The 23,974-nt window shown below is 51.6% G+C and overlaps 2 protein-coding genes across 2 annotated transcripts in view; one reads left to right on the top strand and one right to left on the bottom strand.

The window, feature by feature from the left end:
• cunh14orf119 (chromosome unknown C14orf119 homolog) overlaps positions 1-2,349 on the bottom strand; it is an 8,127-nt gene extending 5,778 nt beyond the window's left edge. Inside the window, exon 1 of the mRNA XM_078207644.1 lies at positions 2,078-2,349. The gene's annotated coding sequence lies outside the window, so the exon portion shown is untranslated. The remainder of the gene's footprint in view (positions 1-2,077) is intronic.
• On the top strand, positions 1,922-23,974 carry LOC144489795 (apoptotic chromatin condensation inducer in the nucleus-like; the record flags this gene model as incomplete). The annotated part of the gene is made up of 3 exons (XM_078207645.1): positions 1,922-2,152; positions 18,882-18,947; positions 23,863-23,974. Coding segments are annotated over exons 1-3 (316 nt in total), but the record flags the coding sequence as incomplete, so codon positions are not given.

Below are 23,974 nucleotides of genomic sequence, written 5' to 3'. Positions count from 1 at the left end.
ATCGGTCAGAACATTGAATACAGGAGTTGGGACGTCTTGTTGAAGTTGTACAAGACATTGGTAAGGCCACACTTGGAATACTGTGTACAGTTCTGGTCACCCTATTATAGAAAGGATATTATTAAACTAGAAAGAGTGCAGAAGAGATTTACTAGGATGCTACCGGGACTTGATGGTCTGAGTTATAAGGAGAGGCTGGATAGACTGGGACTTTTTTCTCTGGAGTGCTGGAGGCTGAGGGGTGATCTTATAGAGGTCTATAAAATAATGAGGGGCATAGATCAGCGAGATAGTCAATATCTTTTCCCAAAGGTAGGGGAGTCTAAAACTAGAGGGCATAGGTTTAAGGTGAGAGGGGAGAGATACAGAAGGGTCCAGAGGGGCAATATTTTCACACAGAGGGTGGTGAGTGTCTGGAACGAGCTGCCAGAGGTAGTCGTAGAGGCGGGGCGGCACGGTAGCACAGTGGTTAGCACTGCTGCTTCACAGCTCCAGGGACCTGGGTTTGATTCCCGGCTTGGGTCACTGTCTGTGCGGAGTCTGCACATTCTCCCTGTGTCTGCGTGGGTTTCCTCCGGGTGCTCCGGTTTCCTCCCACAGTCTAAAGATGTGCGGGTTAGGTTGATTGGCCATGCTAAAAATTGCCCCTTAGTCTCCTGAGATGCGTAGGTTAGAGGGATTAGCGGGTAAATGTGTAGGGACGTGGGGGTGGGGCCTGGGTGGGATTGTGGTCGGTGCAGACTCGATGGGCCGAATGGCCTCTTTCTGTACTGTAGGGTTTCTTTGATTCGATTCTATGAATTCTGTCTTTTAAAAAGCGTTACATGGGTAAGATGGGTGCAGAGGGATATGGGCCAAATGGGGGCAATTGTGAATAGCTTAGGGGTTTAAAAAAGAAAGGGCGGCATGGACAAGTTGGGCCGAAGGGCCTGTTTCCATGCTGTAAACCTCTATGACCCTGTAACCGTCCCCACGTTTGGCCTGGGACTTGCAAGTTCTCACTAACACATCTCTTTAACCTGTGCTTCACCCTCTCTCCACTCACATTGTCTGTACCTTTGGAGACTTGATTACCTGTAAAGACTCGCATCCCAACCATTATGGTGTAAATTGAGTTTGTGTCTTTGTATGGCCTGTTTTGTGAACACAACTCCCATTACCTGATGAAGGAGCAGCCTGTTCCGAAAGCTAGTGGCTTGTGCTACCAAATAAACCTGTTGGACTTGAACCTGGTGTTGTGAGGCTTCCTTCCTTACCCATCTCCAAGAACATGTCCCTCCCAGCGGAAAGAGCCGAAGGCTTTCCGGAAAGAGCCGAGGATGGGGGTCTGTGACGTCACTATCTCCGCCCCCTACCCTACTCGGCCTGCCATTGGAGAACCCTGCTGTCACTCGGCACACAAGTCCCGCCCCTCCCAGCGGAGAGAGCCGAAGGCTTTCCGGAAAGCGCCGCGGATGGGGGTCTGTGACGTCACTATCTCCGCCCCCTACCCTACTCGGACTGCCATTGGAAAGTCCGGCTGTCAGTCACCACACTAGTCCCGCCCCTTCTAACGGCTTTCGGGGGAGCGCCGAGGACGGGGTCTGTGACGTCACTATCGCCGCCCCCTACTGGACGCTGCCTGCGATTGGAGAACCCCGCTGTCAATCACCACACTAGTCCCGCCCCTCCCGGCGGAGGGAGCCGAAGGCTTTCCGGAAGGCGCCGAGGACGGGCGTCTGTGACGTCACTATCTCCGCCCCCTACCCTACGCGGCCCGCGATTGGGGAAGCCCGCTGTCAATCACCACGCTAGTCCCGCCCCTGCCAGCGGAGAGAGCCGAAGGCGACTCCGGAAAGCGCCGAGTGCAGACAGACACCGCCGCCCCTTGACGGAAAGAGCCGAGGTGGGTTCCGGAAGGAGCCGAAGGAAGCGGCCCCGCCCCCCCCCCCCTCCTCCTCTCCCTCCCCGGAGCAGCGCGAGATCAGGGAGAGGGAGGACAGGGGGTGGGTGGGGGGGGGGAGGAGAAGGCAAGATGGCGGATCTGGAAGACGTGACTCTGGACGGCCGAGAGTTGCAGAAGCTGCGGGTCACTGACCTGAAGGCGGCCCTGGAGGAGCGCGGCCTGGCCAAGAGCGGCTCCAAGAACGCGCTGATCAAGCGGCTGAAGGGGGTGAGTGACGCTGGGGGCGGGGGACACACGGTGGCCCCAGGGCCGAGGCCTCTCTCTCTCTCTCTCTCTCCCCCGGGGCTCTCAGCTGTAACGGCCGCTCCGCTTGTTTGTGTCGCGGCCCCCGCAGCGCCTGCGCACTGAGGCGCAGGCCGACCGGCCGGCGGCCGCCAACGGCGCCTGTGCCCGGCCGGCGGGCCGCTGAGCCGCCGTGCGCCTGCGCGGCGCCGGCAGCGAAGGCCCTGCGCCTGCGGGGTTGCCGGTGGCTGACGGCACTGCAGCTGCGTGCGGCTGCTCGTGGTCTGACGGCTGCGCCTGCGCACCCATGGAGGGGGAGGGAGGGAGCAGGACTGCGCCTGCGCACTGTACTCATCTTGTCTGGCAGGCTGGGGGAGGGGCTGACCAGTCATTCACCCAAGACTGACCAATCAGGGAGAGAACCCTAATGACCCTCACTGACCAATGAGAGAAAGACCACACCCCCATGGCTCAATGACCAATCAGGGAGAGACTACAGCCCCATAATCCCAGTGACTGACCAATCAGGGAGAGACCACACTCCTATGGCTCTGACTGACCAATCAGGGAGAAACCACACCCCCATGATCCCAGTGACTGACCAATCATAGAACAGTACAGGCCGTTCGGCCCTCGTTGTTGTGCCAAACCTTTTCCCAAACCAAGATCAAGCTATCCCACTCCCTACCATCCTGGTGTGCTCCATGTGCCTATCCAATAACCGCTTAAATGTTCCTAAAGTGTCTGACTCCACTATCACTGCAGGCAGTCCATTCCACACCCCAACCACTCTGAGTAAAGAACCTACCTCGTACATCGAGGATCAGAAGGACCTTGGGGTCCGGGTCCATAGGACTCTGAAATTGGCCCCGCAGGTGGAGGAGGTGGTTAAGAAGGCGTATGGTGTGCTGGCCTTTATCAATCGAGGGATTGAGTTTAGGAGTCCGGGGATAATGATGCAGCTATATAAGACCCTCGTCAGACCCCACTTGGAGTACTGTGCTCCGTTCTGGTCGCCTCACTATAGGAAGGATGTGGAAAAGATTGAAAGGGTGCAGAGGAGATTTACAAGGATGTTGCCTGGATTGAGTGGCATGCCTTATGAGGATAGGCTGAGGGAGCTCGGTCTTTTCTCCTTGGAGAGATGTAGGATGAGAGGAGACCTAATAGAGGTGTATAAGATGCTGAGAGGCATAGATCGGGTGGACTCTGAGGCTTTTTCCCAGGGTGGAAAAGTCTGCTACGAGAGGACACAGGTTTAAGGTGCTGGGGGGTAGGTACAGGGGAGATGTTAGGGGTAAGTTTTTCACAGAGGGTGGTGGGCGAGTGGAATCGGCTGCCGTCAGTGATGGTGGAGGCGAACTCAGTAGGGTCTTTTAAGAGACGCCTGGATGAGTACATGGAGCTTAATAGGATGGAGGGTTATAGGTAGGTCGAGAAGGTGGGGATATGTTCGGCACAACTTGTGGGCCGAAGGGCCTGTTTGTGCTGTAGTTTTTCTATGTTTCTATCCCTCCTATATCTCCCGCCATGAACCTTATAGTTATGCCCCCTAGTAACAGCTACATCCACCCGAGGAAATAGTCTCTGAACATCCACTCTATCTATCCCCCTCATCATCTTATAAACCTCTATTAAGTCGCCTCTCATCCTCCTCCGCTCTAAAGAGAAAAGCCCTAGCTCCCTCAACCTTTCCTCATCAGACCTACCCTCCAAACCAGGCAGCATCCTGGTAAATCTCCTCTGCACTATTTCCAGCGCTTCCACATCCTTCTTATAGTGAGGTGACCAGAACTGCACACAATATTCCAAATGTGGTCTCACCAAGGTCCTGTACAGTTGCAGCATAACCCCACAGCTCTTAAACTCAAACCCCCTGCTAATAAACACAAACACACTATAGGCCTTCTTCACAGCTCTATCCACTTGAGTGGCAACCTTCAGAGATCTGTGGATATGAACCCCAAGATCTCTCTGTTCCTCCACATTCCTCAGAACCCTACCTTTGACCCTGTAATCCACATTTAAATTTGTCCTACCAAAATGAATCACCTCGCACTTATCAGGGTTAAACTCCAGCTGCCATTTTTTGGCCCAGCTTTGCATCCTATCAATGTCTCTTTGCAGCCGACAACAGCCCTCCACCTCAGCCACCAATCAGGGAGAGACCACACCCCCATGGCTCTGACTGACCAATCAGGCAGAGACCACACCCCAAATGGCCCTCAGTGACTGACCAATCAGGGAGAGACCACATGAGACATAGGAGCAGAATGAGGCCACTCGGCCCATCGAGTCTGCCCCGCCATTCAATCATGGCTGATCCTTTTCTCACCCCCATTCTCCTGCCTTTTCCCCATAACCCCTGATCCCCTTATTAATCAAGAACCTATCTATCTCTGTCTTAAAGACACTCAATGACCCGACCTCCACAGCCTTCTGCGGCAAAGAGTTCCACACATTCACCACTCTCTGGCTGAAGAAATCCCTCCTCATCTCTGTTTTAAAGGATCGTCCCTTTAGCCTGAGGTTGTGCCCTCTGGTCCTAGTTTTTCCGACGAGTGGAAACATCCTCTCCACGTCCGCTCTATCCAGGCCTCGCAGTATCCTGTAAGTTTCAATCAGATCCCCCCTCATCCTTCTAAACTCCAACGAGTACAGACCCAGAGTCCTCAACCGTTCCTCATACGACAAGCTCTTCATTCCAGGGATCATTCTTGTGAACCTCCTCTGGACCCTTTCCAAGGCCCAGCACATCCTTCCTTAGATACGGGACCCAAAACTGCTCACAATACTCCAAATGGTGTCTGACCAGAGCCTTATACAGCCTCAGAAGTCCATCCCTGCTCTTGTATTCTAGCCCTCTCGACATGAATGCTAACATTTCATTTGCCTTCCTAACTGCCGACTGAACCTGCACGTTAACCTGAAGAGAATCTTGAACAATGACTCCCAAGTCCCTTTGTGCTTCTGATTTCCGAAGCATTTTCCCATTTAGAAAATAGTCGATGCCTCCATTCCTCCTTCCAAAGTGCACAACCTCACACTTTCCCACATTGTATTCCATCTGCCACTTCTTTGCCCACTCTCCGAACCTGTCCAAGTCCTTCAGCCCCCCCCCCGCTTCCTCAATACTACCTGTCCCCTCCGCATATCGACACTTCCCAACCCCTCCCCCGCAATACTGAATGACCAATCAGTGACAGTCCGCCCCAAGGCAGTCACTGACTGACCAAGCGGGAGAGAACAACCCACTCCCCCCCCCAAGGCCATTTGGAGGAGGCTGATCTTCAGCGACGTCCCAATTTCCAGCTCTTAGTTGTGGAGCTTGGTGACCAGGGCAGATACGATGGGCCAAAGAGTCTGACTAACTCTGAGACATTGTCTCTGTTTTGGCCATAAGACCATAAGACATAGGAGCGGAAGTAAGGCCATTCGGCCCATCGAGTCCACTCCACCATTCAATCATGGTTGATTTCAACTCCATTTACCCGCTCTCTCCCCATAGCCCTTAATTCCTCGAGAAATCAAGAATTTATCCATTTCTGTCTTGAAGACGCTCAATGTCTCGGCCTCCACAGCCCTCTGTGGCAATGAATTCCACAGACCCACCACTCTCTGGCTGAAGAAATTTCTCCTCATCTCTGTTCTAAAGTGACTCCCTTTTATTCTAAGGCTGTGCCCCCGCGTCCTAGTCTCCCCTGTTAATGGAAACAACTTCCCTACGTCCATCCTATCTAAGCCGTTCATTATCTTGTAAGTTTCTATCAGATCTCCCCTCAACCTCCTAAACTCCAATGAATATAATCCCACGATCCTCAGACGTTCATCGTATGTCAGGCCTACCATTCCCGGGATCATCCGTGTGAATCTCCGCTGGACCCGCTCCAGTGCCAGTATGTCCTTCCTGAGGTGTGGGGCCCAAAATTGCTCACAGTACTCCAAATGGGGCCTAACCAGTGCTTTATAAAGCCTCAGAAGTACATCCCTGCTTTTGTATTCCAAGCCTCTTGAGATAAATGACAACATTACATTTGCTTTCTTAATTACGGACTCAACCTGCAAGTTTACCTTTAGAGAAGCCCCTCTGTATTTCAATCAATTTTCCAGCACTCGATCTGCATTTTTGTTCACGAGGGTTTTTCAAGAGCTCCTCTAAGCACTTTTTAGAACATAGAAAAAATACAGCACAAACAGGCCCTTCGGCCCACAAGTTGCGCCAGTCATGTCCCTACCTACCTAGGCCTATATATAGGCTTACCTATAACTCTCAATCCTATGAAGTCCCATGTACTCATCCAGAAGTCTCTTAAAAGACCCTATCGAATCCGCCACCCTCTGAGTGAAAAACTTACCCCTGACATCTCTGTACCTACTCCCCAGCACCTTAAACCTGTGTCCTCTCGTAGCAGCCATTTCAGCCCTGGGAAAAAGCCTCCGAGAATCCACCCAATCTATACCTCTCAACATCTTGGAGTAGAACAAGGACAGGAATGGTTGTTGGACGTTCCGGGGTATAGATGTTTCAGTAAGTGTAGGGAAGCTGGTAAAAGAGGTGGAGGAGTGGAATTGTTAATCAAGGATAGTTTAACGGCTGCGGAAAGGCACTTCGTGGGGGATCTGCACACTGAGGTAATATGGGCTGAAGTTAGAAATAGGAAAGGAGCGGTCACGTTGCTAGGAGTTTACTATAGGCCCCCAAATAGTAATCGAGATGTGGAGGAAGAAATTGCTAAGCAGATTATGGATATGTGTGGGGGTCACAGGGTAGTTGTCATGGGGGACTTTAACTTTCCAAATATTGATTGGAACCTTTGTAGGTCAAATAGTTTGGATGGGGCAGTTTTTGTGCAGTGTGTGCGGGAGGGTTTCCTGACACAATATGTGGATGGGCCGACTAGAGGTGAGGCCACATTGGATTTGGTACTGGGAAATGAACTGGGCCAAGTGTTAGATTTGGTTGTGGGAGAGCAATTTGGAGATAGTGACCACAATTCGGTGTCTTTTGTTATTGCAATGGAGAGGGATAGGGCCGTACGGCAGGGCAAGGTTTACAATTGGGGGAGGGGTAATTATGATGCGATTAGGCAAGAATTAGGGGGCATAAGTTGGGAACAGAAACTGTCAGAGAAAGGAACTAATGAAAAGTGGAACTTTTTCAAGGAACAAATACTGGATGTCCTTGATAGGTATGTTCCTGTCAGGCAGGGAGGAAATGGCCGAGTGAGGGAACCATGGTTCACAAAAGAGCTGGAATGTCTTGTGAAAAGGAAGAGGGAAGCTTATGTAGGGATGAGGAAACAAGGTTCAGATGGCTCGATTGAGGGTTACAAGTTAGCAAGGAATGAGCTGAAAAAGGGGCTTAGGAGAGCTAGGAGGGGACATGAGAAGTCCTTGGCGGGTCGGATCAAGGAAAACCCCAAGGCTTTTTACTCTTATGTGAGGAATAAAAGAATGACCAGGGTGAGGTTAGGGCCGGTCAAGGACAGTAGTGGGAACTTGTGTATGGAGTCAGTAGAGATAGGCGAGGTGATGAATGAATACTTTTCTTCAGTGTTCACCAAGGAGAGGGGCCATGTTTTTGAGGAAGAGAAGGTGTTACAGGCTAATAGGCTGGAGGAAATAGATGTTCGGAGGGAGGATGTCTTGGCAGTTTTGAATAAACTGAAGGTCGATAAGTCCCCTGGGCCTGATGAAATGTATCCTAGGATTCTGTGGGAGGCAAGGGATGAGATTGCAGAGCCTTTGGCGTTGATCTTTGGGTCCTCGCTGTCCACGGGGATGGTGCCAGAGGACTGGAGAATGGCGAATGTTGTTCCTCTGTTTAGGAAAGGGAATAGAAATGACCCTGGTAATTATAGACCGGTTAGTCTTACTTCGGTGGTTGGTAAATTGATGGAAAGGGTCCTTAGGGATGGGATTTACGACCATTTAGAAAGATGCGGATTAATCCGAGATAGTCAGCACGGATTCGTGAAGGGCAAGTCGTGCCTCACAAATTTGATAGAATTTTTTGAGGAGGTAACTAAGTGTGTTGATGAAGGTAGGGCAGTTGATGTCATAGACATGGATTTTAGTAAGGCGTTTGATAAGGTCCCCCATGGTCGGCTTATGATGAAAGTGAGGAGGTGTGGGATAGAGGGAAAGTTGGCCGATTGGATAGGTAACTGGCTGTCTGACCGAAGACAGAGGGTGGTGGTCGATGGAAAATTTTCGGATTGGAGGCAGGTTGCTAGCGGTGTGCCGCAGGGATCAGTGCTTGGTCCTCTGCTCTTTGTGATTTTTATTAATGACTTAGAGGAGGGGGCTGAAGGGTGGATCAGTAAATTTGCTGATGACACCAAGATTGGTGGAGTAGTGGATGAGGTGGAGGGCTGTTGTAGGCTGCAAAGAGACATAGATAGGATGCAAAGCTGGGCTGAAAAATGGCAAATGGAGTTTAACCCTGATAAATGTGAGGTGATTCATTTTGGTAGGACAAATTTAAATGTGGATTACAGGGTCAAAGGTAGGGTTCTGAAGACTGTGGAGGAACAGAGAGATCTTGGGGTCCATATCCACAGATCTCTAAAGGTTGCCAGTCAAGTGGATAGAGCTGTGAAGAAGGCCTATAGTGTGTTAGCTTTTATTAACAGGGGGTTGGAGTTTAAGAGCCGTGGGGTTATGCTGCAACTGTACAGGACCTTGGTGAGACCACATTTGGAATATTGTGTGCAGTTCTGGTCACCTCACTATAAGAAGGATGTGGAAGCGCTGGAAAGAGTGCAGAGGAGATTTACCAGGATGCTGCCTGGTTTGGAGGGTAGGTCATATGAGGAAAGGTTGAGGGAGCTAGGGCTGTTCTCTCTGGAGCGGAGGAGGCTGAGGGGAGACTTAATAGAGGTGTATAAAATGATGAAGGGGATAGATAGAGTGAACGTTCAAAGACTATTTCCTCGGGTGGATGGAGCTATTACAAGGGGGCATAACTATAGGGTTCGTGGTGGGAGATACAGGAGTGGTTGGGGTGTGGAATGGACTGCCTGCAGTGATAGTGGAGTCAGACACTTTAGAAACATTTAAGCGGTTATTGGATAGGCACATGGAGCACACCAGGATGATAGGGAGTGGGATAGCTTGATCTTGGTTTCAGATAAAGCTCGGCACAACATCGTGGGCCGAAGGGCCTGTTCTGTGCTGTACTGTTCTATGTTCTATGTTCTAAGTACTGTGCTCAGTTCTGGTTGCCTCATTACAGGAAGGATGTGGAAAAGATTGAAAGGGTGCAGAGGAGATTTACAAGGACGTTGCCTGGATTGAGTGGCATGCCTTATGAGGATAGGCTGAGGGAGCTTGGTCTTTTCTCCTTGGAGAGACGAAGGATGAGAGGAGACCCAATAGAGGTGGATAAGATGTTGAGAGGCATAGATCGGGTGGACTCTCAGAGGCTTTTTCCCAGGGTGGAAATGGCTGCTACGAGAGGACACAGGTTTAAGGTGCTGGGGGGTGTAGGTACAGGGGAAATGTTAGGGGTAAGTTTTTCACACAGAGGGTGGTGGGCGAGTGGAATCGGCTGCTGTCAGTGGTGGTGGAGGCAAACTCAACAGGGTCTTTCAAGAGACTCCTGGATGAGAACATGGAGCTTAATAGGATGGAGGGTTATAGGTAGGCCTAGAAGGTAGGGATGTGTTCGGCACAACTTGTGGGCCGAAGGGCCTGTTTGTGATGTAGTTTTTCTATGTTTCTATCTTATACACCTCTATCAGGTCACCTCTCATCCTTTGTCTCTCCAAGGAGAAAAGACCGAGCTCCCTCAGCCTATCCTCATAAGGCATGCCAACCAATCCAGGCAACATCCATGTAAATCTCCTCTGCACCCTTTCAATCTTTTCCACATCCTTCCTGTAATGAGGCGACCAGAACTGAGCACAGTACTCCAAGTGGGGTCTGACGAGGGTCTTATAAAGCTGTATCATTATCATCGGACTCCTAAACTCAATCCCTCGATTGATGAAGGCCAGCACACCATTGTTGACCAAGCAGGAGAGAACAACCCACTCCCACCCCAAGGCCATTTGTAGGAGGCTGTTGAGAGAGCTCCCCGGTCTCCACCACCGTTTCAAGCAGCAAGTTCCAGATTCCCACCTCCCTCTGGGCGAAAAAGCTTCTCCTAAAATCTTCCTCCAAATCTCCTGCCCCCTTACATAGAGTCATAGAGGTTTACAGCATGGAAACAGGCCCTTCGGCCCAACTTGTCCGTGCCGCCCTTTTTTTTTTAAACCCCTAAGCGAGTCCCAATTGCCCGCATTTGGCCCATATCCCTCTGTACCCATCTTATATCCAAAGAGATGGCGGGGGAAATAGCAAATGCACTCGTGGTAATTTACCAAAATTCGCTGGACTCTGGGGTAGTTCCCGCAGATTGGAAAACAGCAAATGTGACGCTACTGTTTAAAAAAGGAGGTAGACCAAAGGCGGGTAACTATAGGCCGGTTCACTTAACTTCTGTAGGAGGGAAAATGCTTGAATCTATCATCAAGGAAGAAATAGCGAGACATCTGGATATAAATTGTCCCATTGGGAAGACGCAGCATGGGTTCATGAAGGGAAGGTCATGTTTGACTAATTTGGTGGAATTCTTTGAGAACATTCCATGTGCCGTGGACAATGGGGAACCTGTGGATGTGGTGTATCTGGATTTCCAGAAGGCATTTGACAAGGTGCCGCACCAAAGACTGCTACATAAGATAAAGGTGCACGGTGTTACGGGTAATGTATTAGCATGGATAGAGGATTGGTTAACTAACAGAAGCAAAGAGTGGGGGTAAATGGGTGTTTTTCTGGTTGGTGATCAGTGACTAGTGGTGTGCCTCAGGGATCAGTGTTGGGACCGCAATTGTTGACGATTTACACAGATGATTTGGAGTTGGGGACCAAGTGTAGTGTGTCAAAATTCGCAGATGACACTAAGATGGGTGGCAGAGCAAAGTGTGCAGAGGATGCTGAAAGTCTGCAAAGGGATATAGATAGTGTAAGTGAGTGGGCGAGGGTCTGGCAGATGGGGTACAATGTTGGTAAATGTGAGGTCATCCATTTTGGTCGGAATAACAGCAAAATGGACTATTATTTAAATGGTAAAAAATTGCAGCATGCTGCTGTGCAGAGGGACCTGGGTGTCCTTGTGCAGGAATCTCAAGGAGTTGGTTTGCAGGTAATTAAGAAGGCAAATGGAATTTTGTCCTTCATTGCGAGAGGGATGGAGTTTAAAAACAGTGAGGTTATGTTGCAGCTGTATAAGGTGCTGGTGAGGCCACACCTGGAGTACTGGGTACAGTTTTGGTCTCCATGGTGAGACCGCATTTGGAATATTGCGTGCAGTTCTGGTCACCTCACTATAAGAAGGATGTGGAAGCGCTGGAAAGAGTGCAGAGGAGATTTACCAGGATGCTGCCTGGTTTGGAGTGTCGGTCTTATGAGGAAAGGTTGAGGGAGCTGGGGCTGTTCTCTCTGGAGCGGAGGAGATTGAGGGGAGACTTAATAGAGGTTTATAAAATGATGAAGGGGATAGATCGAGTGAACGTTCAAAGACTATTTCCTCGGGTGGATGTAGCTATTACAAGGGGGCATAACTATAGGGTTCATGGTGGGAGATATAGGAAGGATATCAGAGGTAGGTTCTTCACGCAGAGAGTGGTTGGGGTGTGGAATGGACTGCCTGCAGTGATAGTGGAGTCAGACACTTTAGGAACATTGAAGCGGTTATTGGATAGGCACATGGAGCACACCAGGATGATAGGGAGTGGGATAGCTTGATCTTGGTTTCAGATGAAGGTCGGCACAACATCGTGGGCCGAAGGGCCTGTTCTGTGCTGTAATGTTCTATACTTGAGAAAGGATATACTGGCACTGGAGGGAGTGCAGAGGAGATTCACTGGGTTGATTCCGGAGTTGAGAGGGTTGGCTTATGAGGAGAGACTGAGTAGACTGGGGCTATACTCATTGGAATTTAGAAGAATGAGGGGAGATCTTATAGAAACATATAAGATTATGAAGGGAATAGATAATCATAGAATCATAGAAACCCTACAGTGCAGAAAGAGGCCATTCGGCCCATCGAGTCTGCACCGACCACAATCCCACCCAGGCCCTATCCCCATATCCCTACATATTTACCCGCTAATCCCTCTAACCTATGCATCCCGGGACACTAAGAGGCAATTTAGCATGGCCAATTAACTTAACCTGCACATCTTTGGACTGTGGGAGGAAACCGGAGCACCCGGAGGAAACCCACGCAGACACGGGGAGAATGCGCAAACTCCACACAGACAGTGACCCGAGCCAGGAATCGAACCCGGGTCCCTGGAGCTGTGAAGCAGCAGTGCTAACCCACTGTGCTACCGTGCCGCCCAAGATAGAAGCAGGGAAGTTGTTTCCACTGGCGGGTGAAACTAGAACTAGGGGGCATGGCCTCAAAATAAGGAGGAGCAGATTTAGGACTGAGTTGAGGAGGAACGTCTTCACACAAAGGGTTGTGAATCTGTGGAATTCCCTGCCCAGTGAAGCAGTTGAGGCTACCTCATTGAATGTTTTTAAGGCAAGGATGGATAGATTTTTGAACAGTGAAGGAATTAAGGGTTATGGTGAGCGGGCGGGTAAGTGGAGCTGAGTCCATGAAAAGATCAGCCAGGATCTTATTGAATGGCGGAGCAGGCTCGAGGGGCCAGATGGCCCACTCCTGCTCCTAGTTCTTATGTTCTTAACCATGTAACTGTCTAAATGCTTTTTAAAAGACAAAATTGTACCCGCCTCCACTACTACCTCTGGCAGCTCGTTCCAGACACTCACCACCCTCTGTGTGAAAAAACTGCCCCTCTGGACCCTTTTGTATCTCTCCCCTCTCACCTTAAACCTATGCCCTCTAGTTTTAGACTCCCCTACCTTTGGGAAAAGATATTGACTATCTAGCTGATCTGTGCCCCTCATTATTTTATAGACCTCTATAAGATCACCCCTCAGCCTCCTACGCTCCAGAGAAACAAGTCCCAGTCTATCCAGCCTCTCCTTATAACTCAAACATCCTGTTAGCATCCTAGTAAATCTCTTCTGCACTCTTTCTAGTTTAATAATATCCTTTCTATAATAGGGTGACCAGAACTGTGCACAGTATTCCAAGTGTGGCCTTACCAATGTCTTGTACAACTTCAACTTAAACCAATGCCCCCTGATTATCGACTCCTCGAGTAAAGGGGAAGGTTTTTCCTATCCATGTCCCTCATCGTTTGGTCTGATGAGGTCTGTCTACTCCCCCCACAACCCCCGCCTTCTCTGCTCTGAGGAAAACAACCCCAGTCTAACCAGCCTCTCTTCATAGCTGAAACACTCCAGCCCAGGCAACATCCTGGTGAATCCCCTCTGCACACTCTCTAAGTGCAATGTCATCCTTCCTGTCGTGTGGTGACCAGAACTGCACACGGTACTCTAGCTGTGGCCTAACCCACGTTTTATCCAGCCCCATCATATCCTCTCTGCTCTGATATTCTATGCCTCAGCTAATAAAGGAAAAGTATCACAGCTCGGTCTGGGGCTCCTGCTCTGCCCAAGACCGCAAGGAACTACAAAAGGGGTCGTGAATGTAGCCCAATCCATCACGCAAACCCAGCCTCCCATCCATTGACTCTGTCTACACTTCCCGCTGCCTCGGGGGGAAAAGCAGCCAGTATAATTAAGGACCCCCCCCCACGCACCCCGGACATTCTCTCTTCCACCTTCTTCCATCGGGAAAAAGATACAAAAGTCTGAGGTCACGTACCGACCGACTCAAGAACAGCTTCTTCCCTGCTGCTGCTGTCAGACTTTTGAATGGATCTGCCTCGCATTAAGTTGATCTTTCTCTACACCCGAGCTATGACTGTAACACTACATTCTGCACCCTCTCCTTTCCTTCTCTATGAGCGGTATGCTTTGTCTGTATAGCGCGCAAGAAACAATACTTTTCACTGTATCCCAATACACGTGACAATAATAAATCAAATTAAATATGCCATCATAACCACCTTATCTACCTGTCCTGCTGCCTTCAGGGATCGATGGACATGCACCCCAAGCTCCTTCTGGTCCTTTGTCCTAGCATCCTAGTGTTCATTATGCATTCCCTTGCCTTGATAATCCCCCGCCCCAAAATCATCTTGGTCCATCCCTGCGTCAGTTCCAGCACTTCAAGCATCGAATACGGAGGAAAATTGCAATATTTGCTGATGATTCGTTGGGTGGTTGATCGTAGATTACAGGAAGAACAAAGAAAATTCCAGCACAGGAACAGGCCCTTCGGCCCCCCAAACCTGCACCGACCATGCTGCCCCCGACTGAACTAAAACTCCCGACCCTTCCGGGGACCGTATCCCTCTATTCACATCCTATTCATGTATTTGTCAAGACTCACTATCGTATTTAAGAAGTCACTATCGTGCAAAACTCACTATCGTATCCACTTCCACCCCCTCCCCCGGCAGCGAGTTCCAGGCACCCACCACCCTCTGTGTAAAAAATCTGCCTCGTACATCTCCTTTAAACCTTGCCCCCTCGCACCTTAAACCTGTGCCCCCCCGTATTTGACTCTTCCACCCTGGGAAAAAGCTTCTGACTATCCACTCTGTCATAAGAACTAGGAGCAGGAGTAGGCCATCTGGACGATTATTTAAATGGTAAAAAATTGCAGCATGCTGCTGTGCAGAGGGACCTGGGTGTCCTTGTGCAGGAATCTCAAGGAGTTGGTTTGCAGGTGCAGCAGGTAATTAAGAAGGCAAATGGAATTTTGTCCTTCATTGCTAGAGGGATGGAGTTTAAAAACAGCGAGGTTATGTTGCAGCTGTATAAGGTGCTGGTGAGGCCACACCTGGAGTACCGTGTACAGTTTTGGTCTCCTTAATTGAGAAAGGATATACTGGCACTGGTGGGGGTGCAGAGGAGATTCACTAGGTTGATTCCAGAGTTGAAAGGGTTGGCTTATGAGGAGAGACTGAGTGGACTGGGGCTATACTGATTGGAATTCAGAAGAATGAGGGGAGATCTTATAGAAACATATAAGATTATGAAGGGAATAGATGAGATAGAAGCAGGGAAGTTGTTTCCACTGGTGGGTGAAACTAGAACTAGGGGGCATGGCCTCAAAATAAGGGGGAGCGGATTTAGGACTGAGTTGAGGAGGAACCTCTTCACACAAAGGGTTGTGAATCTGTGGAATTCCCTGCCCAGTGAAGCAGTTGAGGCTCCCTCATTGAATGTTTTTAAGGCAAGGATAGATAGATTTTTGAACAGTGAAGGAATTAAGGGTTATGGTGAGCGGGCGGGTAAGTGGAGCTGAGTCCAAGAAAAGATCAGCCATGACCTTATTGAATGGTGTAGCAGGCTCGAGGGGCCAGATGGCCCACTCCTGCTCCTAGTTCTTATGGTCTTACAGCGCAAACAGCAGCCTCCGGAGAGAGAGAGAGAGAGACACACACCTCTTGATTCTTTCAAGACCAGACACCAAAGTGACTTGTTTTAAAATCAGAGAAACTGTGTACGTTCCCGGCAAGCTTAGCTCCTCCAGTTAGCCCATGACTCTGTCCCTTGTCAATCAGCCTAATTAAAACCCTACTCTGAAACCCCCGGGGGAAACCTAAGTAAACACAAATGCATTAACCCTGTTCAGAGAAACACACCATTAGCTCAAATCAGTCATTAGCCTGCATTCTCAGCATGTGAGCTGCCTGGTGCGGACACATTGGCACCCAAGTAAAATAGCTGAATTTCAAACGTACCCCGTATGCACGGTGGCACAGTGCGTTCGCACTGCTGCCTCACAGCGCCAGGGACCCGGGTTCGATTCCCGGCTCGGGTCACTGTCTGTGTGGGAGTCTGCACGTTCTCCCCTGTGTCTGCGTGGGTTTCCTCCGGGTGCTCCGGTTTCCTCCCACAGTCTGAAAGACGCGCATTGACCCGAACAGGCCCCGGAGTGTGGCGACGAGGGGAATTTCACAGTAGCTTCATTGCAGTGTTGATGTAAACCTTACTTGTGACACTAATAAATAAACTTTTTTACAAGAAACACAATAAAAATACATTTCTGAAAGGCACTGTATCATCACATTAGGGGAAGAGATGGCCTAGTGGTATTATCGCTAGACGATTAATCCAGAAACTCAGCTAATGTTCTGGGGGACCCGGGTTCGAATCCCGCCCACGGCAGGTGGCGGAATTTGAATTCAATAAAAAATCATCTGGAATTAAGAATCTACTGATGACCCTGAAACCATTGTGGATTGTCGGAAAAACCCATCTGGTTCACTCATGTCCCTTTAGGGAACATAGTGTTTTAAAATCTGGTCACCACACTACCAGAAGGATGTGGAGGCTTTGGAGAGGGTACAGAAAAGATTTACCAGGATGTTGCCTGGTATGGAGGGCATTAGCTATGAGGAGAGGTTGGAGAAACTTGGTTTGTTCTCACTGGAGCGACGGAGGTTGAGGGGAGACCTGATAGAAGTCTACAAGATTATGAGGGGCATGGACAGAGTGGATAGTCAGAAGCTTTTTCCCCAGGGCGGAAGAGTCAATTACTAGGGGGCACAGGTTTAAGGTGCGAGGGGGCAAGGTTTAAAGGAGATGTACGAGACAGATTTTTTACAGAGGATGGTGGGTGCCTGGAACTCGCTGCCGGGGGAGGGAGTGGAAGCGGATACGGTAGTGAGTTTTAAGGGGCGTCTGGACAAATACAGGAATAGAACAGCACAGTACAGGCCCTTCGGCCCTCAATGTTGTGCCGAGCTTTATCCGAAACCAAGATCAAGCTATCCCACTCCCTATCATCTTGGTGTGCTCCATGTGCCTATCCAATAACCGCTTGAAAGTTCCTAAAGTGTCTGACTCCACTATCACAGCAGGCAGTCCATTCCACACCCCAACCACTCTCCGAGTAAAGAACCTACCTCGGACATCCCTCCTATATCTCCCACCATGAACCTTATAGTTATGCCCCCTCGTAACAGCTACATCCGCCCAAGGAAATAGTCTCTGAACGTCCACTCTATCTATCCCCCTCATCATCTTATAAACCTCTATTAAGTCGCCGCTCAGTCTCCTCCGCTCTAAAGAGAACAGCCCTAGCTCCCTCAACCTTTCCTCATCAGACCAACCCTCCAAACCAGGCAGCATCCTGGTAAATCTCCTCTGCACTCTTTCCAGCGCTTCAACATCCTTCTTATAGTGAGGTGACCAGAACTGCACACAATATTCCAAATGTGGTCTCACCAAGGTCCTGTACAGTTGCAGCATAACCCCACGGCTCTTAAACTCAATAAACGCTAACACACTACATGAATGGGATGGGAATAGAGGGATACGGTCCCCGGAAGGGTAGGGGGTTTTAGTTCAATTGGGGGCAGCATGGTCGGTGCAGGCTTGGAGGGGCCGAAGGGCCTGTTCCTGTGCTGGAATCTTCTTTGTTCTTTGAAAATCTGCCGTCCTTACCCCGGTCTGGCCTACATGTGAGTCCAGAGCCACAGCAATGTGGGTGACTCTGAACTGCCCTCCAAGGGCAACTAGGGATGGGCAATGAATGCTGGGCCCAGCCGGTGACGCCCGTGTCCCAGGGATTAATAAAAAACACAGTTTATGTTTTTGTGTGAACTGGACTGGCCACAGGCAAACGTGAAATACCAGCAGGACGAGGCCATTCGGCCCCTCAAGCCTGCGCTGCCATTCTTGATTTGATTTATTATTGTCACATGTATTAACATACAGCGAAAAGTATTGTTTCTCGCGCGCTATACAGACAAAGCATACCGTTCATAGAGAAGGAAAGGAGAGGGTGCAGAATGTAGTGTTACAGTCATAGCTAGGGTGTAGAGAAAGATCAACTTAATGCGAGGTCGGTCCATTCAAAAGTCTGACAGCAGCAGCAGGGAAGAAGCTGTTCTTGAGTCGGTCGGTACGTGACCTCAGACTTTTGTATCTTTTTCCCGACGGAAGAAGGTGGAAGAGAGAATGTCCGGGGCGCGTGGGGGGGGGTCCTTAATTATGCTGGCTGCTTTTCCCGAGGCAGCGGGAAGTGTAGACGGAGTCGATGGATGGGAGGCTGGAATACTCTTGCCTGGATGGGTGCGGCTTCCGACAACACTCGAGAAGCTCGACACCACCCGGGACAAAGCAGCCCCCCCACCCCCCCGCTCGATCGACACGCTAACCACAAACATTCACTGCCTCCACCACCCACGCGCAGCGGCAGCCGTGTGTACCCTCTACAAGATGCACCGCAGCGACTCACCGAGGCTCCTTCGACACCTTCCAAACCCAGCACCTTCCACCTTCGAGGCACCTCCCAGACCCACCACCTCGACCATCTGGAAGGACAAGGGGGGGGGCAGCAGATACCTGGGGAACACCCACCACCTGGAGGTTCCCCCCCCCTCTGAGTCACTCACCATCCCCGACTTGGAAATATATCGGCCGCTCCTTCACTGTGGCTGGGGTCGAAATCCAGGCACTCCCTCCCTAAAAGCGCCGTGGATGTACCTACATCGCACGGGACTGCAGGGGGTTCAAGATGGCAGCTCCCCCACCACCTCCTCAGGGGGTAATTAGGGATGGGGGATATATGCTCGGCTGTCCAGCGGTACACACAGTCCTTGCCTTCCACTGCTCCACCCCGCCAGATTCTAACCCCCTGACACCAGCCTCTTTTTACATGTTGCAGGCCCTGATGCTGGAACAGCTTCAGAAACACTCCACCTCTCACTCCGGACTGCAGCCCAACTCACAGGTAAGATCCCATTCTCTTCCCGGAGCAGGGGGGGAGGAGATAGTGTGGGACACAGGGAGAGGGGATACAGTGGGACACGGGGGAGCGGATACAGTGCGACACGCTGTGACACGGGGGAGGGGATACAGTGCGACACGGGGAGGGGATACACTGTGACACGGTGTGACATGAGGAGGGGATACAGTGCGACACAGTGTGACATGGGGAGGGGATACAGTGTGACATGGGGAGGGGATACAGTGCAACACAGTGTGACATGGGGAGGGGATACAGTGTGACATGGGGAGGGGATACAGTGCAACACAGTGTGACATGGGGAGGGGATACAGTGTGACATGGGGAAGGGATACAGTGCAACACAGTGTGACATGGGGAGGGGATACAGTGTGACATGGGGAGGGGATACAGTGCGACACAGTGTGACATGGGGAGGGGATACAGTGTGACATGGGGAGGGGATACAGTGCAACACAGTGTGACATGGGGAGGGGATACAGTGCAACACAGTGTGACATGGGGAGGGGATACAGTGCGACTCAGTGTGACATGGGGAGGGGATACAGTGTGACATGGGGAGGGGATACAGTGCGACTCAGTGTGACATGGGGAGGGGATACAGTGCGACTCAGTGTGACATGGGGAGGGGATACAGTGTGACATGGGGAGGGGATACAGTGCGACATGGTGGGACCTGGGAGGGGATACAGTGTGACACGGGGCAACGGGGAGGGGATTCAGTGTGATATGGGGAGGGGATACAGTGCAACACAGTATGACATGGGGAGGGGATACAGTGCAACACAGTATGACATGGGGAGGGGATACACTGTGACACGGTGTGACATGGGGAGGGGATACAGTGTGACATGGGGAGGGGATACAGTGTGACATGGGGAGGGGATACAGTGCAACACAGTATGACATGGGGAGGGGATACACTGTGACACGGTGTGACATGGGGAGGGGATACAGTGCAACACAGTATGACATGGGGAGGGGATACACTGTGACACGGTGTGACATGAGGAGGGGATACAGTGTGACATGGGGAGGGGATACAGTGCAACACAGTGTGACATGGGGAGGGGATACAGTGCGACACAGTGTGACATGGGGAGGGGATACAGTGCGACTCAGTGTGACATGGGGAGGGGATACAGTGCGACTCAGTGTGACATGGGGAGGGGATACAGTGCGACTCAGTGTGACATGGGAAGGGGATACAGTGTGACATGGGGAGGGGATACAGTGCGACTCAGTGTGACATGGGGAGGGGATACAGTGCGACTCAGTGTGACATGGGGAGGGGATACAGTGTGACATGGGGAGGGGATACAGTGCGACATGGTGGGACCTGGGAGGGGATACAGTGTGACACGGGGCAACGGGGAGGGGATTCAGTGTGATATGGGGAGGGGATACAGTGCAACACAGTATGACATGGGGAGGGGATACAGTGCAACACAGTATGACATGGGGAGGGGATACACTGTGACACGGTGTGACATGGGGAGGGGATACAGTGCAACACAGTATGACATGGGGAGGGGATACACTGTGACACGGTGTGACATGAGGAGGGGATACAGTGTGACATGGGGAGGGGATACAGTGCAACACAGTGTGACATGGGGAGGGGATACAGTGCGACACAGTGTGACATGGGGAGGGGATACAGTGCGACTCAGTGTGACATGGGGAGGGGATACAGTGCGACTCAGTGTGACATGGGGAGGGGATACAGTGCGACTCAGTGTGACATGGGAAGGGGATACAGTGTGACATGGGGAGGGGATACAGTGCGACATGGTGGGACCTGGGAGGGGATACAGTGTGACACGGGGCAACGGGGAGGGGATTCAGTGTGATATGGGGAGGGGATACAGTGCAACACAGTATGACATGGGGAGGGGATACAGTGCAACACAGTATGACATGGGGAGGGGATACACTGTGACACGGTGTGACATGGGGAGGGGATACAGTGCAACACAGTATGACATGGGGAGGGGATACACTGTGACACGGTGTGACATGAGGAGGGGATACAGTGTGACATGGGGAGGGGATACAGTGCAACACAGTGTGACATGGGGAGGGGATACAGTGCGACACAGTGTGACATGGGGAGGGGATACAGTGCGACTCAGTGTGACATGGGGAGGGGATACAGTGCGACTCAGTGTGACATGGGAAGGGGATACAGTGCAACACAGTGTGACATGGGGAGGGGATACAGTGCGACTCAGTGTGACATGGGGAGGGGATACAGTGCGACATGGGGAGGGGATACAGTGCGACTCAGTGTGACATGGGGAGGGGATACAGTGTGACACAGTGTGACATGGGGAGGGGATACAGTGCGACACAGTGTGACATGGGGAGGGGATACAGTGCGACTCAGTGTGACATGGGAAGGGGATACAGTGCAACACAGTGTGACATGGGGAGGGGATACAGTGCAACACAGTGTGACATGGGGAGGGGATACAGTGCAACACAGTGTGACATGGGGAGGGGATACAGTGCAACACAGTGTGACATGGGGAGGGGATACAGTGCGACACAGTGTGACATGGGGAGGGGATACAGTGCGACTCAGTGTGACATGGGGAGGGGATACAGTGCGACTCAGTGTGACATGGGGAGGGGATACAGTGCGACTCAGTGTGACATGGGGAGGGGATACAGTGTGACACAGTGTGACATGGGGAGGGGATACAGTGCGACACAGTGTGACATGGGGAGGGGATACAGTGCAACACAGTGTGACATGGGGAGGGGATACAGTGCGACTCAGTGTGACATGGGGAGGGGATACAGTGCGACATGGGGAGGGGATACAGTGCGACTCAGTGTGACATGGGGAGGGGATACAGTGCGACTCAGTGTGACATGGGGAGGGGATACAGTGCGACTCAGTGTGACATGGGGAGGGGATACAGTGCAACACAGTGTGACATGGGGAGGGGATACAGTGCAACACAGTGTGACATGGGGAGGGGATACAGTGCGACACAGTGTGACATGGGGAGGGGATACAGTGTGACATGGTGGGACCTGGGAGGGGATACAGTGCGACACAGTGTGACATGGGGAGGGGATACAGTGCGACACAGTGTGACATGGGGAGGGGATACAGTGCGACACAGTGTGACATGGGGAGGGGATACAGTGCAACACAGTGTGACATGGGGAGGGGATACAGTGCAACACAGTGTGACATGGGGAGGGGATACAGTGCGACACAGTGTGACATGGGGAGGGGATACAGTGTGACATGGTGGGACCTGGGAGGGGATACAGTGTGACACGGGGCAACGGGGAGGGGATTCAGTGTGATATGGGGAGGGGATACAGTGCAACACAGTATGACATGGGGAGGGGATACAGTGCGACACAGTGTGACATGGGGAGGGGATACAGTGCGACTCAGTGTGACATGGGGAGGGGATACAGTGCAACACAGTGTGACATGGGGAGGGGATACAGTGCGACACAGTGTGACATGGGGAGGGGATACAGTGTGACATGGTGGGACCTGGGAGGGGATACAGTGTGACACGGGGCAACGGGGAGGGGATTCAGTGTGATATGGGCAGGGGATACCATGTGACACGGGGGAGAGGAAAAAGTGTGACACAGTGGAACCCGGGAGGGGATACAGTGCGACACGGTGGGACGGGGAGGGGATACAGTGGGACACGGCGCGGTTGACGCCTTCCGCGACCGCTGGGCGCCGCAGGGGCTGGGGTGTATTATCGACCCCGATAATCACCTTTTGGTTTGACGTTTTAAGTTTCCTTTCGACTTTGATTTTGGTTCGGGCTGTTTCCCCCTTCCTTTTGGGGAGCCGCCCCTTTTACTTTGTCCCTAAGTTAATTTGAGTTCGTTTACTTGATTGGTGCCGAAAAAGCTACAGTGGGACACGGGGGAGGAGATATAGTGCGACACGGGAAGGGATACAGTGGGACACGGGAGGGGATACAGTGCATCATGGTGCAACGGGGGAGGGCATTCAGTGTGACACGGAGGGGATACAGTGTAACACAGTGGAACAGGGGTGGGATACAGTGTGACACGGGCACAGGGAGGGGATACAGTGTGACACGGTGCAACGGGGGAGGGCATTCAGTGTGACACGGAGGGGATACAGTGTGACACAATGGAACATGGGGAGGCGGTACAGTGTGATATGGGGAGGGGATACAATGCGACACGGAGTGGATGAAGTGTGACAAGGGACACGGGAGAGAATACAGTGCGACACGGAGGGGATATACTGTGGCACAGTGTGACAGGGAGGGGATACAGTCTGACACAGAGGGGCCCGGGAGGGGATACTGTGTGACACGGGATGGAGAGGGAGATACAGTGTGACATGGTGGGACACGGGGAGGGGATACAGTGTGGCACGGGGAGGGGATACAGTGTGACACGGGGGGAGGGGATACAGTGCGACACGGTGCGACGGGGGAGCGCATTCAGTGTGACACAGTGCGACCGGGAGGGGATACAGTGCGACACGGTGCGTCACGGGGGAGGGGATACAGTGTGACATGTTCGTCACGGGGGAGGGCATTCAGTGCGACACGGTGTGACATGGGGAGGGGATACAGTGGGAGACGGGGAGGGGATACAGTGTGACATGGTGGGACACGGGGAAGGGATACAGTGCGACACGATGGGACATGGGGGAGGGGATACAGTGCGACACCATGCATACACAATACAGGTGTACATCACGTGTGCACAATCATGATAGGGTCTGTGCCGGGCACTGGGAATGCGGACATGTGTGCGTACGCATAACCGCGATAGTGTGTGTACACACATGTTGACGTGACCCTGGCAGTGTGTGTAGGATTGCGTGTGTGCCCGCTGCCCTGTAACGATGCTCTCTCTCTGACTGCAGATTGGGGAAGAGATGAGTTCCAATAGCTTCATCAAGCAATACCTCGCAAAGCAACATGAACTCCTGAGACAGAGGCTGGAGAGGGAGGCTCGAGGAGCCATGGAACCAGAAG

Source organism: Mustelus asterias, unplaced genomic scaffold (assembly GCF_964213995.1).
Source record: "Mustelus asterias unplaced genomic scaffold, sMusAst1.hap1.1 HAP1_SCAFFOLD_2550, whole genome shotgun sequence".
Classification (NCBI taxonomy): Eukaryota; Metazoa; Chordata; class Chondrichthyes; order Carcharhiniformes; family Triakidae; genus Mustelus; species Mustelus asterias.
The sequence above is the reverse complement of the archived record's forward strand: the minus strand, read 5'-3'. Positions and strand labels throughout refer to the sequence as shown.